General features: G+C 46.4%; 1 protein-coding gene across 1 annotated transcript in view; it reads right to left on the bottom strand.

Moving 5' to 3' along the window:
- Positions 1 to 9328, bottom strand: part of LOC134927726 (leucine-rich repeat flightless-interacting protein 2-like) — a 156640-nt gene extending 147312 nt beyond the window's left edge. Inside the window, exon 1 of the mRNA XM_063922598.1 lies at positions 9184 to 9328. Coding sequence (XP_063778668.1) covers positions 9184 to 9300 — 117 coding nt within the window. The 5' untranslated portion in view covers positions 9301 to 9328. The remainder of the gene's footprint in view (positions 1 to 9183) is intronic.
- Between the last annotated feature and the right edge of the window lie 5462 nt (positions 9329 to 14790).

Below are 14790 nucleotides of genomic sequence, written 5' to 3'. Positions count from 1 at the left end.
CTATACATTCATCATCCTGCTATCAAAGTCCCTGGTGAACCAGTGGTCAAGATACGGCTTCCTCTGCCGATGCCCGGGTTCGATCCCCGGTCAGGTATTGCTCCTTCTTCTCACTGATTCCTACAGACCAGCCTAATATTCACATAGTCCTCCAGTTGCCCGCACAGACTTCACTAACACCGGGTTCACAAAACCACAGCCATGACACGGCTCTTAGTTCCAAAATGTTTATCAGAAGACTGGATTCCAGGCTTGACCACCTTCCTTGGAAGGTTACTCCCTGAGTGACAGTGCCCCAGCCCCTGAGACTTGCCTCCATGGTTAGGAGGATCCAATCCTTAATCCCGAATCTGCGGCCCTACAGAAGGTGAGGTAACTGCAGCCACCATAGGAGTGAAATCCTTGCTTTCGGTGACAGACGTATTCTCTGGTGCATGTGGAGATGAGAACCCAACCACTTGCCCAGGAGATCCAGTTGGAAGGACCGAGCATGAAACCTTCCGTACTTTAGAGCCTCGTAAGAGCAACCATCTTCCCCAGAAGGCGAATGCACTAGTGAACCGATACCCGGATGGGCTTCAGGACATCCCGGACCATTGTTTGAATCACCAATGCTTTCTCCTCTGGTAGAAACACCTTCGTGTCGAGGATCATTCCCAGAAAAGACAATCTCTTTGTCGGCTCCAAACGTGATTTTGGAAGGTTCGGGATCCAACCGTGTTCCCTGAGCAGATGAGTAGTGAGAACAATGGACTGCAACAACATCTCCCTGGACGATGCCTTTATTAGCAGATCGTCCAGATATGGGATTATGTTCACCACCTGCCTGCGGAGGAGAACCATCATCTCTGCCATCACCTTGGTGAACACCCTTGGTGCTGTGGAGAGGCCGAATGGTAGTGCCTGGACCTGAAAGTGACTGTCTAACAGTGCGAATCGGAGATAAGCCTGATGCGGCGGCCAAATTGGGACGTGGAGGTACGCATCCTTGATATCCAGGGATACCAGGAACTCCCCCTCCTCCAGACCTGAGATCACCACTCTAATAGACTCCATTTTTAATTTGAACTTCCTCAGAAAGGGGTTTAATGATTTCAAGTTCAAAATTGGCCTGACTGAACCATCCGGTTTCGGTACAACGAAAAGGATTGAATAATAACCTTTGTTTTGCATATGAGGTGGAACTGGGACAATGACCTGTGACTTTTCCAATTTTTGGATGGCTTCCTGTAGGACAGAGCAATGTTACAGAAATTTACACCTGGCGCTGTCACCTTACAAGGTGAAAGCAGCTAGTCTCGGGGGACTGATCCCAGTTCTCCCAAGGATATATAGAATAAAATCAAAGAATGAGACAGCGCTATTCACTTTGTATAGAAAACCTTTTTGTTTACTTTTTTATATGTAAAAATACAGCATAAAAATATAACATCTAAATATACAGTGCAAATCTTATACAATAGCACCGGCCGGTACTAGTATTAATCTAATTAAGAATTAATTAAAACATCTGCTATATCAAAGCTAGATATTTCCACAATGAAACAACTTTTTTCCACCTGTGTTATAGGACTCTATGTCCCTTTAAAGGGAGTTCTTATTTGTAGAGTCACTGTATCACAGTGGTCAATTAATATAAATCAATAACCAAATAAACCAATCTCCTAATACACTATCAACACGATGTTAATCCGCTACAGCAATTATCAATATTGTTCTCGTAACTATGAATATTGATTCATCATAGCAGGCAATATGTTAAAACATTTAGAAATGTAATCAACGACACAATGTCAATTTATGATCAGCTGTTTTACGATTAATCCAGCAAGGTGTATTTATCAGATGTGTCACCTCTTTTATAATGGTTAAAATCCATATATTTCAACACAGTCACCTGTTATAGATTAGTATGGTTAATCCCACTGATGGATCTCCTTTGTGATAATTACCGTCCATACATGTTAATCAGTTTGGTTGTTACGATCTGTAAGGTGGTTAATAATTCAGTTGTTTAGCATTTGATTAAACGAGAAAACAACTCCTTGATATAAAATTGAGAGTTAATACTTGATTAGTATTGGTTAGAAGTTCAGCTGTTAATATGGATAGAAACACAATGTAGCTGTTTATACTTAGAGAGTCCCAGATTTCACTTAGAGTACCGTATATTAAGTACTCAGTAATGTACCTCTCCTCAGAATGCTGTAGGCATGGCAGCCGCTCCAACAAGGATTGGTGGTGATGGGAATCTATGCAGCACTCTCCATAGAACTTCTAACCAATACTAATCAGGTATTAACTCTCAATTTTATATCAAGGAGTTGTTTTCTCGTTTAATCAAATGCTAAACAACTGAATTATTAACCACCTTACAGATCGTAACAACCAAACTGATTAACATGTATTGTATAAGATTTGCACTGTATATTTAGATGTTATATTTTTATGCTGTATTTTTACATATAAAAAAGTAAACAAAAAGGTTTTCTATACAAAGTGAATAGCGCTGTCTCATTCTTTGATTTTATCCTGTAGGACAGCCCTGTCTGCCAATAAAGCTGGCAAGCCTGATTTGAGGAAACGGTGAGGCGGGAGTTCTTGAAACTCCAGTCTGTACCCCTGGGACACACTATCCTGTACCCAGGGATTCAGACCCCCACTGGCCCCTCCTCCAGGCTGTGCGGTCCATCGTCATGCTGAGGATTTTGATGTACCAGAAGTAGGCTTCTGTTCTTGGGAACCTGCACTAGCAGGTTTTTTGGATTTTAACCAACCTCCTCTAAAGAAGGTGTTAGAAGGCTTGGTCCTCTTTGTTTTAGCCGTCCGAAAGGACTGCGATGTAGAAGAAGAAAAAGGTTTCTTCGTAGCTGGTGAGGCTGAGGGAAGAAAAGGTGACTTACCCGCGGTTGCTGTGGAAATCCACGCATCCAACGCCTCCCCAAATAGAGCCTGATCTGTGTAGGGTAGGTTCTCCACACCTCTCCTGGATTCCGCGTCAGCAGACTATTGGCGTAGCCAGAGTCCCCTGCGAGCCGAGACAGACATGAAAGATATCCCTGCAGCCATCGATCCCAGGTCATTCATGGATTCCAGCATAAATCCTGCAGAATCCTGTATGTTACGTAAAAACAATTCAACGTCACTTTTATCCATTGTATCCAAGTCCTCAAGCAACGCGCCTGACCACTTTACAATAGCTTTAGAAAATCCATGCACAGGCAATAGTAGGTCACAGTATCGCCCCTGCATCCGTGTATATGGATTTTGCGATCTGACGGTTCTTTTAACGCGGTAGGTCCCAGGACAGGTAAAACCACCTTCTTTGACAGTCTGGAAACAGATGCGTCAACTATGGGTGGGTTTTCCCATTTCTTTCTATCCCCCTGAGGGAAGGGAAAAGCAATCAGAACCTTTCTTGGGATCTGGAATTTTTTCGCTGGGTTTTCCCAGGATTTTTCAAATATAGCGTTTAATTCTTTAGACGCTGGGACGGTCAGCGAGGCTTTCTTATTATCCGTGAAGTAAGCCTCCTCAACCTGCTAAGGTGTTGTGTCAGCAATATTCAACACATCTCTAATGGCCTCAATCATCAACTGCACTCCTTTTGCAAGAGATGTCGCCCCCCCCCCCCCCCCCCGCATCACCATCTGCCATGTCATAATCGGTATCCATGTCATCTTGTATAATCTGTGCAGGAGCTAGGGGCCCCAGAAGGAACAGAACCGGACCAAACCACCATACAATTCTGTAAAACCTGAGTTGCAGTCTGTCTGTGCTACCCTAGTAGAAATCTGAGAAATCATACCCTTAAGAGAGGCTAACCACTCAGGCTCCCTTGCAGGGATCTGTGATAAAACAGTACAATCCTGATTACATGGAATGGGAATTATCCTCTGCAGCATATGACACAGAGTCCCTAGACATGGTTTTTGGAGACCGCAAACACTCCACACACACACACACACACACACACACACACACACACACACACACACACACACACACACACACACAGGGAAAGGACAGATACAGTCTCCCCCTAAGAATGCCAAGAGAGCCACAGAGATTGGAGCCAACCCACACACAGCGCTTTTTTAGATAGAGGGAAGCCACTACCCAGCGCTTACTGTGCACCTTAATAGGCTACACAGCCTCCCTCCCCCACCTCCCTTACAACCCCCTGGTACCGTACAGGATACCTGGAGTTGATTTGGAGGGACAGCTCTCCCTGTCAGCGTCTCCACAATGATCTGCAGGCAGAAAAAATGGCGCTTAACGCTGCTGGGTCCGCTCTGAGGATAAGTCCCCCCCCACCCTTCATGGCGTGCTGCTTCCCGCTCCACTGTTCGTTTATACTAGCCTGAGGATTATGCTGGCATAGGAACCGGGGCCCCTGACAGACTTGAATACCAGTGTAGGGTATGGCGATGGCTCAGGGCGCCCCTCACAGCGCCGCACTAAGTACCGCTGAGCCTCCGGAGCGCAGTTAGTACTGTGCTCCCAACCTGTTGCTGCCGGCTCCCCGCTTGCTAGGGGAGCCGGAGACTCACTCACCACTTGATCTTTTGGCTCTGTAAGGGGGTGGTGGCATGCTGCGGGGGTGAGCGATCATTCCCCTCAGGAGCTCAGTGTCCTGTCAGCACAGATAGTGGCTCAGACCCCTCAGGGCGGACACTACTCCCCCCCCTTAGTCCCACGAAGCAGGGAGGTGTTGCCAGCAGCCTCCCTGTGCCTATACTCTAATAAAAAAAATAAAACCAGAGAAACTCCTATGGAGCTCCCCTAGCTGTGACCGACTTCTCCGGGCACATTTTGTAAACTGAGTCTGGTAGGAGGGGCATAGAGGGAGGAGCCAGCCCACACTCTCAAATTCTTAAAGTGCCAATGGCTCCAGGTGTCCCGTCTATACATACAGTATCTCAGAAAAGTCATATAAACAGTGATAACCATTATATATATGCACAATAATATATGATTTCCTTCCTTTCAAATCAAGGGGATAATGTCGGCGTATCTAAATATATTTGGGGGTAAAAGGTAAAAAAGTTCCCTGACCCCTGCCATAGTGGAATCCTCATCATCTGATATTTGCAGGATCTGTTTAATAGCAAAAACTAGGTCAGGGACATCAACCTGAGTTGTAGAATCCTCGTCAGAAGCAGCTGTGTCAGTGTCTGATGGGACAGTATGCTCCCCGTCCTCTTCAGAAGAGTCTTCTGAGAGATTAGTGGATTGTGAGGAGGAAGTGGCCCGCTTAGATGACCCCGTGACCCGAGAGTGGCTTGGGCAGTCTTATGTCTAACTAAAGATTGATTCAATAGCTGCAACTGGGTAGACAAATTATCCACCCAAGGCGGATTTACCATAGGGACAATATGTGACTATAATGGCACAGGAGGTCCCATAGGGGGCTTAAAGTGTGTCACAAGCGTATCTAACATAGTTGAGAATGCTGCCCAAGGTGGCTCCTGATTGGTTACAGGAGCTGCGGACTGACTGGGAGATGTATGACACATAGTATACAGACCATCCTACAAAACTTCACCCTCAGGCAAACCTTTGGTGCTTCCTCAAATTTAACGCCCTTTGTGTTAGACATTTTCAGTTATGCAACAACAGAGCGTATAAGTACGATACAGCCAGACAGAGTACAATACCTGCGAATAAATTCCCTAGTATGTGACCGCGTACACAGTACACAACACCAGCGAATAAGTCCGGTATTATACGACTGAGTCCCCAGTACACAACACCAGTGAATAAATCCAGTATTATGTGACTAAGTACACTTAATGGTAAATACTTTTAGGGTACAGAAAACAGTGATAGACAAAGCTGGGATACACTGAAAGTGAAATCCACACAGCAGATACAGGCACACACAGTCACAGTGACAATGCAGATTATTATTTTGGTAAGACAATAAAACTGCACTGGACTAGTATATGTATGTATGTATATATACATATATATATATAACAAAGCGTGGTCCCTGACCCGATGTATATATCAGAATACTCGTACAATATATTCTGGCAGAGGTACACTTGTTCCTTACTAACGCTGTCTTTATATTGACATGTAGAATACTTAAGTGTCTGTAAAATCACAGCGCTGATGTACAGGCGGATTTACAGAGGAGACCTTGCCCTGCAGTCCCGGAGACTAGTCGCAGCTATGCTTAGAAGATAGCACCCAGCGTCTCAGTCAGGGTGTGAGGGAGAGTGTGAGGCAGCTCCAGGGCAGGAACACCAGCAGTAGATGGCGCCCTGGGCCGGGGGAGGGACTACAGGTCAAGCGCCGTCTACCCTATGCTGGTCCTCACGACCTGGTACTATGGAGTCTTATTAAAGTGGGCATTAGTACACCCTCCTGTACTCCTATGCCCTGGTGGACATAGTGGGGTCCATGCTTGGTGACAGTGTCCATGCCAGCGTCGCAGTCCCTTCTCCCTAGACTGCGATCAGAACGCAATTTAATGGCGGGTCCCCCTGGGGGACCCTCTTACCTCCTCCCTTTGTAACAGCCACACGAACCAGGAGAGCGCTGCGACCGTGTGCCCAATGCCGGAGCGCCCCCGCCGCAAGTACCCTGGAATTGAGCCAGCTGTGAGGTGACGGAGCCGCAGCACAGATTGTCACCCTGACATGTAAGTGCTATGGCCCTTGAAGTCTTCAAGTAAAAGCTTTTTCAGGGCTGCCCAGTGCAGCCCCATTGTTAAGTGACCTGCTCTGCACCGACTCGAAACTGAGCTCACAGTGCCTGGAGGCGGGGTAATAGAGGAGGCCCCAATGCATCCTGGGACAGTCTATAGCTTTAGCCTGTTGGTGCCTGGATCAAGATCCATCTCTACACCCAAATGTTTCCCTGTGGAAACCAGTGTACCCCGCTGCAGAAATATCCTGTCATGTTACAGGCTACAGCAATTCCATAGCAAACAAACTAGGATAAGTTGAATAACAAAGTTCTCTACAAAAGAGAAATGAAGGTTAGTACAAACTTGCAGGTATCCAGAGACCATGGGGGAAATGAATCAAAGCTGGGAGAGAGCTAAAGTAATAACCAATCAGATCCTAACTACATTTTCACAGTCTGTAAAATGACAGCTGAATAATTGGTACTTTATCGCTCCCAGATTTTATCAATCTCACCCAATGTGGATGGACCATCTGTGAGAAAGCTGTGAGCCTTATTGTAACTTAATGGCAAACCAGATGCATACAGGGAGAAGCTGTAAGAAATGTGCACAGATGATATAATCAAACTGACTGAGGTACTAATTAAGTCACCTGTGACTAAGCATGGATATCCTTAAAACCTTGACTGTTGGAGTCCCTTGAGGACTGCGTTTGAGAGCCACTGGGATAGGTCCTCTGATGCTGCCTTCTAACCATGCGTACAATTCTTAAAAGTCAATTATTAAAATTAAATGTACATCCTCACTAAAGGAGTGTATACACGGTGAGATATGTACTTGAGATTTTGACTATACAGTCAAAATCGCAAGGAAAGTGCATATGGTGAAAGTCACCTTGCGATCCCGATTCGATCCGCGCTGGGTGGGATCACAAGCCTAGATAGACTGTGCAGCATACCTCCCAACATGACAGAATGCTCTTCTCCTGAACTTCCCTCTTACTTTATGATTGCCGTCACCTGTGCCAAAACACCTTTTTTTTTTTACCCATTACCCTGTTCAAAACAGGTGCTGACAATCATAAATTAAAAGTCCAGAAGCAGGGCATTGTGTCCCTCCTGGAGAGGGTTATGTTGGAAGGTATGCTTAAGGTGCATACACACAATGAGATCCTTGCTATGCCTGATTTTGAATATACGATTTCCCTTGAACTCCCCCAGAGCCCAGATATTACAGATTTTGACTATCTGTACTTTCGATTTTGTCTATGTACGATTTTGACTAAGTGCCAATTTTGACTATACTTTGTACCATACTTGCCTACTTTAAATTTCTCCTCTCTGGGAGAAGCCCGGAGAGGAGACACTGCGGGAGACTTCGGTGGGCGGGCCTGGCTGTGACATAATCAAGCCCCACCCCCACATTGGAAAACACAGCAATTTGCGGGTCTGCGGGAAGGGGGCGGGGGTAAAATGATGCAATTTGCATCATTTTAACCCCTTCCACACCCCACGGACCCACAAATACGGGAGATGATCTCTCATCCTGCCCGCATCACTAGGGTGCGAGCAGGATGTGAGAGACTTGCCTACTCTCCCAGGGGGCTACCCCCAAAAACCGGGTGCATCCAGCAGCTTCTGGGAGTGTAGGCAAGTATACTTTGTACTAGATTGTACACTAGATAGTCAAGATTGACTTGCCTGCACAGTCTATCTAGCCTTACGATACCGACCCCGCGGGAGTGCGCATCGGTATTGAATCGGTATCACAAGCTGCCTAACACCTTGAGATGTGCACTAACTTTCCTTGTGATTTTGACTATATAGTCAAAATCGAAAGGATATATCTCACCATGTGTACACACCTATACTTGTAATGCTTTTCTAGTTTTTTTTTCTAAAAAAGCAGCATATCAATACTGTGCATCTGAAGTCTTATACAATAGTAGAAAGTAAAGGTTAGGGACAATGGGCATGATAGCTAGGCTGCGTTTTCGTACAACCTGCGATCAGGTCTGAACTGCGCATGCACCGCAATGCCCAGGCGCGTTGGTCTACAGCGACGGGGATTGCCGGGCAGCGACGGGATGGTGCGAGAAAAGCGATTGCACGGGCGATCGCAAGATGACTGACAGGAAGAGGCTGTTTGTGGGTGGCAACTTACCGTTTTTAAAGAGTGTCCAGAGAAACACAGGAGGATTCAGGGGTTAGAAGGGAGGGCTGCTGACGTCAGCCCTGGCCCCGATCATCGCACTGGAAAAGTAAGTCCTGGTCTGTGCAGAGACTGCACAAACTTCTGTTTGTGCAGATCTCCTGCACATGCGATCGTACACCTGCACAGCGATTTCCCCCTCTCCCTGATCACAGGGATGCAAGAAACGCACCCTAGCAATCAGGTCTGAATTAGGCCCAATATACAAAATGTCTAAGTAAATTTCTAATGCTGGATATGACCTCACAAGGATAACAGTAATTTTTGTAAGTAGATTCCATGCAATAAAGAACAAGTGTTTAATATGGATGTGCATTGATAAGATATCTTACCCAAAGTTTATTGAGCAAAGCATCTGGATCCAACAGACTTGAGGCATCTCCCATTTCTCTTGGAAAGTTCGCTCCCCTTTGCGAAAGTAAATGGGTCTTGTAATCTGGATATTGCATTATGATATGAGGATTTCAGTATAAAGCTTTCTGTGTGATTTCTAACTAATCACAGTTACATCCCTCACACTAAGTAACGGTCTCTGTACGCACTTGTATCACTTGTGAACAATAAGTCTTTCAGCATATGAGCTCTGCCACCTTGAACTTGCTGGGTTTTTCTTATTATTACTGTGTCATTCTGTAGTGAGACATTATACAACATCATACTTGCCTACTCTCCCGAAAGCTGCTGGAGGCTCCCGTTTTTTGGGGTAGCCCCCCCCCTACACCCCCGGAAGAGTAGGCAGGACTCCTGCATCCTGCTCGCACCCTAGTGATGGGGGCAGGATGGAGAGATAATCTCCTGTATACGCGGGTCCGTGGGGTGGGGAAAGGGTTAAAATGATGCAAATCGCGTCATTTTAGCGCCGCCCTCTTCCTGCTGACCTGCGAATCATGGCTTTTTCCAATGTGGGGGTGGGGCTTGATGATGTCACAGCCCGGCCCCACCCCCCAAAGTCTCCTGCAGCGTTTCCTCTCCGGGCTTCTCCTGGAGAGGAGAAATTTAAGGTAGGCAAGCATGTATAACATTTAGCGTTTACTTATGTCAATATGAAGGAAGGAGTTAATTGTCTGATTTTAATGAATCGTTTACCTCATCTTAAAGTTTAACCAAGCTTAAAAAGAAAACAAAACATGATAATAAAGAACACGTACCTGCAGCATGCATTGTTTAGCCACTTATCCAAGTACTGTAGTTAAAAAAATATGAGGGCTGCCTCACAAAATACATGGCACAATGCTGGAAATTGTGGAACAATCAGTTGGCATATTCAGTAACCTGCAGTGTTTAGTGTGCGAGTAAAGCTCCAGGATTTCCGCCCAGCCAAGAAATCTTACAAATAAATTAAAAATAACAAAAATCCACCAACGGTAATAACTAGAGATGAGCGGTTCAGATTGCAAGGAATCCAAGCTCAGGTTTTCCCGCCAGACTCAGATTCCAAATCGAGGCAAAACATCATCCTGGCATCGGATTCTCGTAGGTTTTGGATTCTATATAAGGGTCCTGCGGCGGTGACTCTGTGCCATTTCACTCTGTTCTCAGGCATGCTGCTGTGTGCTGCGCTGTACTCTGCTAGTTCAAGTGGCTGTGCTGTGTCCAGACTCCATATACAAGTGGCTGTGCTGTGTCCAGACTCCATATACAAGTGACTGTGCTGTGTCCATCTAAAGTAGCTGTGCTATGTTCATTAATTGGCTGTGCTGTGTCCATCCAGAAATGGTTGTGCTATATCCATCCAGATGTGGTTATGCTGTGTCCATTAAGTGGCTGGCTAGTGTCCATCCACTCCAGTGTTGCCTACGCACCTGTCCAGTGTCCATCCGCTCCAGTGCTGACAATGCACCTGTCCAGTGTCCATCCGCTCCAGTGCTGACAATGCACCTGTCCAGTGTCCATCCACTCCAGTGCTGCTGATGCACCTGTCCAGTGTCCATCTGCTCCAGTGCTGACGACGCACCTGTCCAGTGTCTATCCAGGGATGGCCAACCAGTCCGAGGCAAAGAGCCAGAAAAGATCTGTAGTCAAGGGCAAGAGCCAGTATCATGCGCGCCAAAGGCTTGCGTGCAAAATGGGGGCATGGCCTAGTTTTCACAAAGCCACACCCCATGTTTGTGCGCACGCCTTTCGGTATGACATTTGTAGAATGACCTTGTGTCATAACTCCGTTTTTAGTCATGTTGTACAGTGCCACATACAAAAAATGCCCCAGTACAGTGCCATATACATATAAAAATGCCAATAAATGGGTGCCTCCACACTGCCAGAAACATATGTCCCCACAGTGCCAGATACACATGTCCCCACAGTGCCAGATACACATGTCCCCACAGTGCCAGATACATATATGCCCCACAGTACCAGATACACATATGCCGCACAGTACCAGATACACATATGCCGCACAGTACCAGATACACATATGCCCGACAGTGCCAAATACATATATGCCTCACAGTGCCAGATACATACTGTATATGCTCACAGTGCCAGAATCACATGTCCCCACAGTGCAAGATATGCCCCCAGTGCCAGTTACACATGCCCCCACAGTGCCAGCTAGGCCCACAGTGACAGATATACGTCCCCACAGTGCCAGCTATGCCCCCAGTGCCAGATATATATGTCCCCACAGTGCCAGCTATGCCCCCAGTGACAGATATGCTAACAGTGCCAGATATACATGTCTGCACAGTGACAGCTATGCCCACAGTGCCAGCTATGCCCCCAGTACCAGATATACATGTTCCCACAGTGCCAGCTGTCCTCAATACCAGTGTCCCCACAGTGCCAGATATACCCCCAGTGCCAGATATACATGTCCCCACAGTGCCAGCTATGCCCCTAGTGCCAGATATATATGTCCCCACAGTGCCAGCTATGCCCCCAGTGCCAGATATACATGTCCCCACACAGTGCCAGCTCTGCCCCCAGTGCCAGATACACTTGTCCCCAGTGCCAGATATACATGTCCACCCAGTGCCAGCTATGCCCCTAGTGCCAGATATATATGTCCCCACAGTGCCAGCTATGGCCCCCAGTGCTAGCTATACATGCCCCCCAGTGCCAGCTATACATGCCCCCAGTGACAGCTATACATGCCCCCCCTTCCCCCGTGCTGCTGTCTGTGAGCGGAGGAGAGCGCAGCATACGCCTCTCCTGCCCCTCACTCTCCGGCGGCGGTGTCTCTCTTCAATTAGGCGCCAGTCCGTGAGACAATCAAAGCTCGCGGTCCGGCAGCCTTAGCTGCCGGTCTGCGAGCTCTGATTGGCTCACGGACCAGCGCTGAATTGAAGAGTGACAAGTGTATGTTCCGGGCAGTGGTGGCCAAGAGCCGGCCGAGCCGCATGCGCCAGATGGTCTATCCGATCCAGTGTTGAAAAAAGTTGATAAAAGCAAAAAAAGTTGAAAAAAGTAAAAGAAAACTTTAAAAAAGTCAAGAAAAGGAAAAAAAAGTGGAAAAAGAAAAGTTTCAAAAAGTTAACAAAAGTACTAACATTTTTTTCTTTTTTTTTGCTGTAGCCCACTGTCCATCCATAACATACAAGCACTGTGACTTCACAGGCCGAAACCCACTGCAGTGTGACTCCGCAGTGTCATTTGCGAAAACGTAGAAAAGAATATTAATGTTATTGAGGTTAACAATACTCTAGGAATAAAAAAAGGCCCAAATTATGTGATTTTAGCTTTTTTTTATTGTACATTTAAAAAAAAAAATGCAGTACCAAAATTGGACGACGAAATAGAACCAGAACCAAAACCAGCAAAAATTGTCAGGCGCACATCTCTAGTAATAACTCACAATCCTTATACTTGAAGTACATTGTGGTATACCAATTATTATTGAATTGTATCTCCTACTGTCAACTTAAGCTGGGATCACAATTTTATAATAAGTGTATCAGATTGTGTCATGATTGCGTCAGAAAGATTAGTGATAGAAGTTAGCATAAGTATCTCATTTGTTTTTTCCACAGATGCATTAATGCTACAGGTATATGGCTTACATTTTTTTAGCACCTATTATTTAAATGGACATCCTTTTTTTAACCTTCTTAACATCCTTAAACTTTTTTTATTTTAAGATTTCTGCATGTGCTCATCAATATAAAACCCCCCCAAAAATACTGGTTTTACGTCAGCTTATTGTTCAAACTATAATATGCCACAACGGGATCAGTATGAAATGCCGGCGGACAGGACCACGCTGTCAGGATTATGACAGCCTGTCCGCCGGCATTTCATACTAATCCCGTTGTGGCATATTATAGTTTGCAGAAATGCCGGAAGCGGGGCTCACTGCGCTCACCACGCTGCGGGCACGGTGGCTTGCTGCGCTCACCAGACAGGTTCAATTCTCCCTCTATGGGTGTCGTCACCCTGTGACACCAGTATTCCGGCTGTGGCATTTCACCACTAGTCTGGATTCCGGCATCTGCATTTCACCGCTAGTCAGTATTCCGGCATAGGCATTTCACCGCTAGTCAGTATTCCGGCGTTGGCATTTCACCGCTAGTAGGGGATTCCGGCGTTGGCATTTCACCGCTAGTCAGGATTCCGGCGTTGGCATTTCACCGCTAGTCGGGATTCCGGCGTTGGCATTTCACCGCTAGTCGGGATTCAGGCATCGGCATTTCACCGCTAGTTGGGATTCTGGCGGCGTCATTCCACAGCTAGTCGGGATTCCGGCGGCGTCATTCCACAGCTAGTCGGGATTCCGGCATCAGCATTGACAACGACAGGATCCCGACTAGTGGTATTTTAACTGCTTCCTGCCGCAATACCTGCCCCCCCCCAAAAAAAAAGATGTATGCAAAGTAAACTACTACCACTCATATGGTAGTAACTCAGTGCATGAAAGTGTGCAGACATGATCAAGAAGAAATCGGAATGGCGAAGAAATGTGATCATTGTGACATTAACCATGGAATAATTGTTTGGCCAGATGAGGTGCTGATCAGGGATTTTAACAGAACAATCTAATGAGTGTACAGAAAATGATGAGCAAAACAAGACACATGCAGTGAGTACTCGTTCTGTGAGAGAACAATGCCTTGTTTATGAGATAGGTCAAAGGAGAATTACCAGGCTTACTGTATGCAGTGAGTACTCGTTCTGTGAGAGAACAATGCCTTGTTTATGAGATAGGTCAAAGAAGAATTACCAGGCTTATCTGCGCTGACAATAAGGAGGTAAGAGTAACTAAAATAATCATGTGTTGCAATAGTGGTATGTCGAAACACATCCTTGCATGAACACATACCTAACAACTTTACAGGATCTTGAAGAGGGATCCCATGCGCGGCGAAGCCCTCTTCCATAGCCACGCCTTCTGCTGATGAAAAGGAGGCGTGGCTATGGAAAATGGGTGTGACTTCACAGAAAGGGGCGTAGTCTCGCTGAAATGTCGCGATCGTGAGCCACGGCCCGAGTTCTTGTCACTATGGGGCATGGCCAGCGCTCAGTGAGCTGCTGGTATGCCCCCAGTCCCTCTGTCTGGGTGCGCATGCGCACAGCGTCTATTCACCCTGCTCTGCAGCGAGTGCAAGAGCCTCCCAACTGTACTCTCCACCACGGGACACTGCTGCTCGCGGGTGGGACAGCGGGACAGTCCCCCAAAAAAAGGGACTGTCCCGCGAAAAATCGGGACAGTTGAGAGGTATGCATGTACAGCATGTCATACTTTAAAGTGGATGGACTACAGCAGCAGACTATCATACCAGGAGCAACATCTATAAGCTAAAAACAGAAAACAGAGTAAACATCGAATACATTTGCCTTTTGTCAGTGGTTTAAGATGGTAGTGCTGGTATAATGATGTGGGGAATATTTTCATGACACATATTAGAACCCTTAATCCCAACTGCTATAGCAGGACTGGCCAACCTGTGGCTCCCCAGCTGTTGTGAAACTACAAATCCCAGCATGCCATACCACAGTTTTGC

This window comes from Pseudophryne corroboree, chromosome 5 (genome assembly GCF_028390025.1).
Source record: "Pseudophryne corroboree isolate aPseCor3 chromosome 5, aPseCor3.hap2, whole genome shotgun sequence".
Classification (NCBI taxonomy): Eukaryota; Metazoa; Chordata; class Amphibia; order Anura; family Myobatrachidae; genus Pseudophryne; species Pseudophryne corroboree.
Note: the sequence above shows the minus strand (reverse complement) of the source record. Positions and strands in the feature narration are given on the sequence as shown.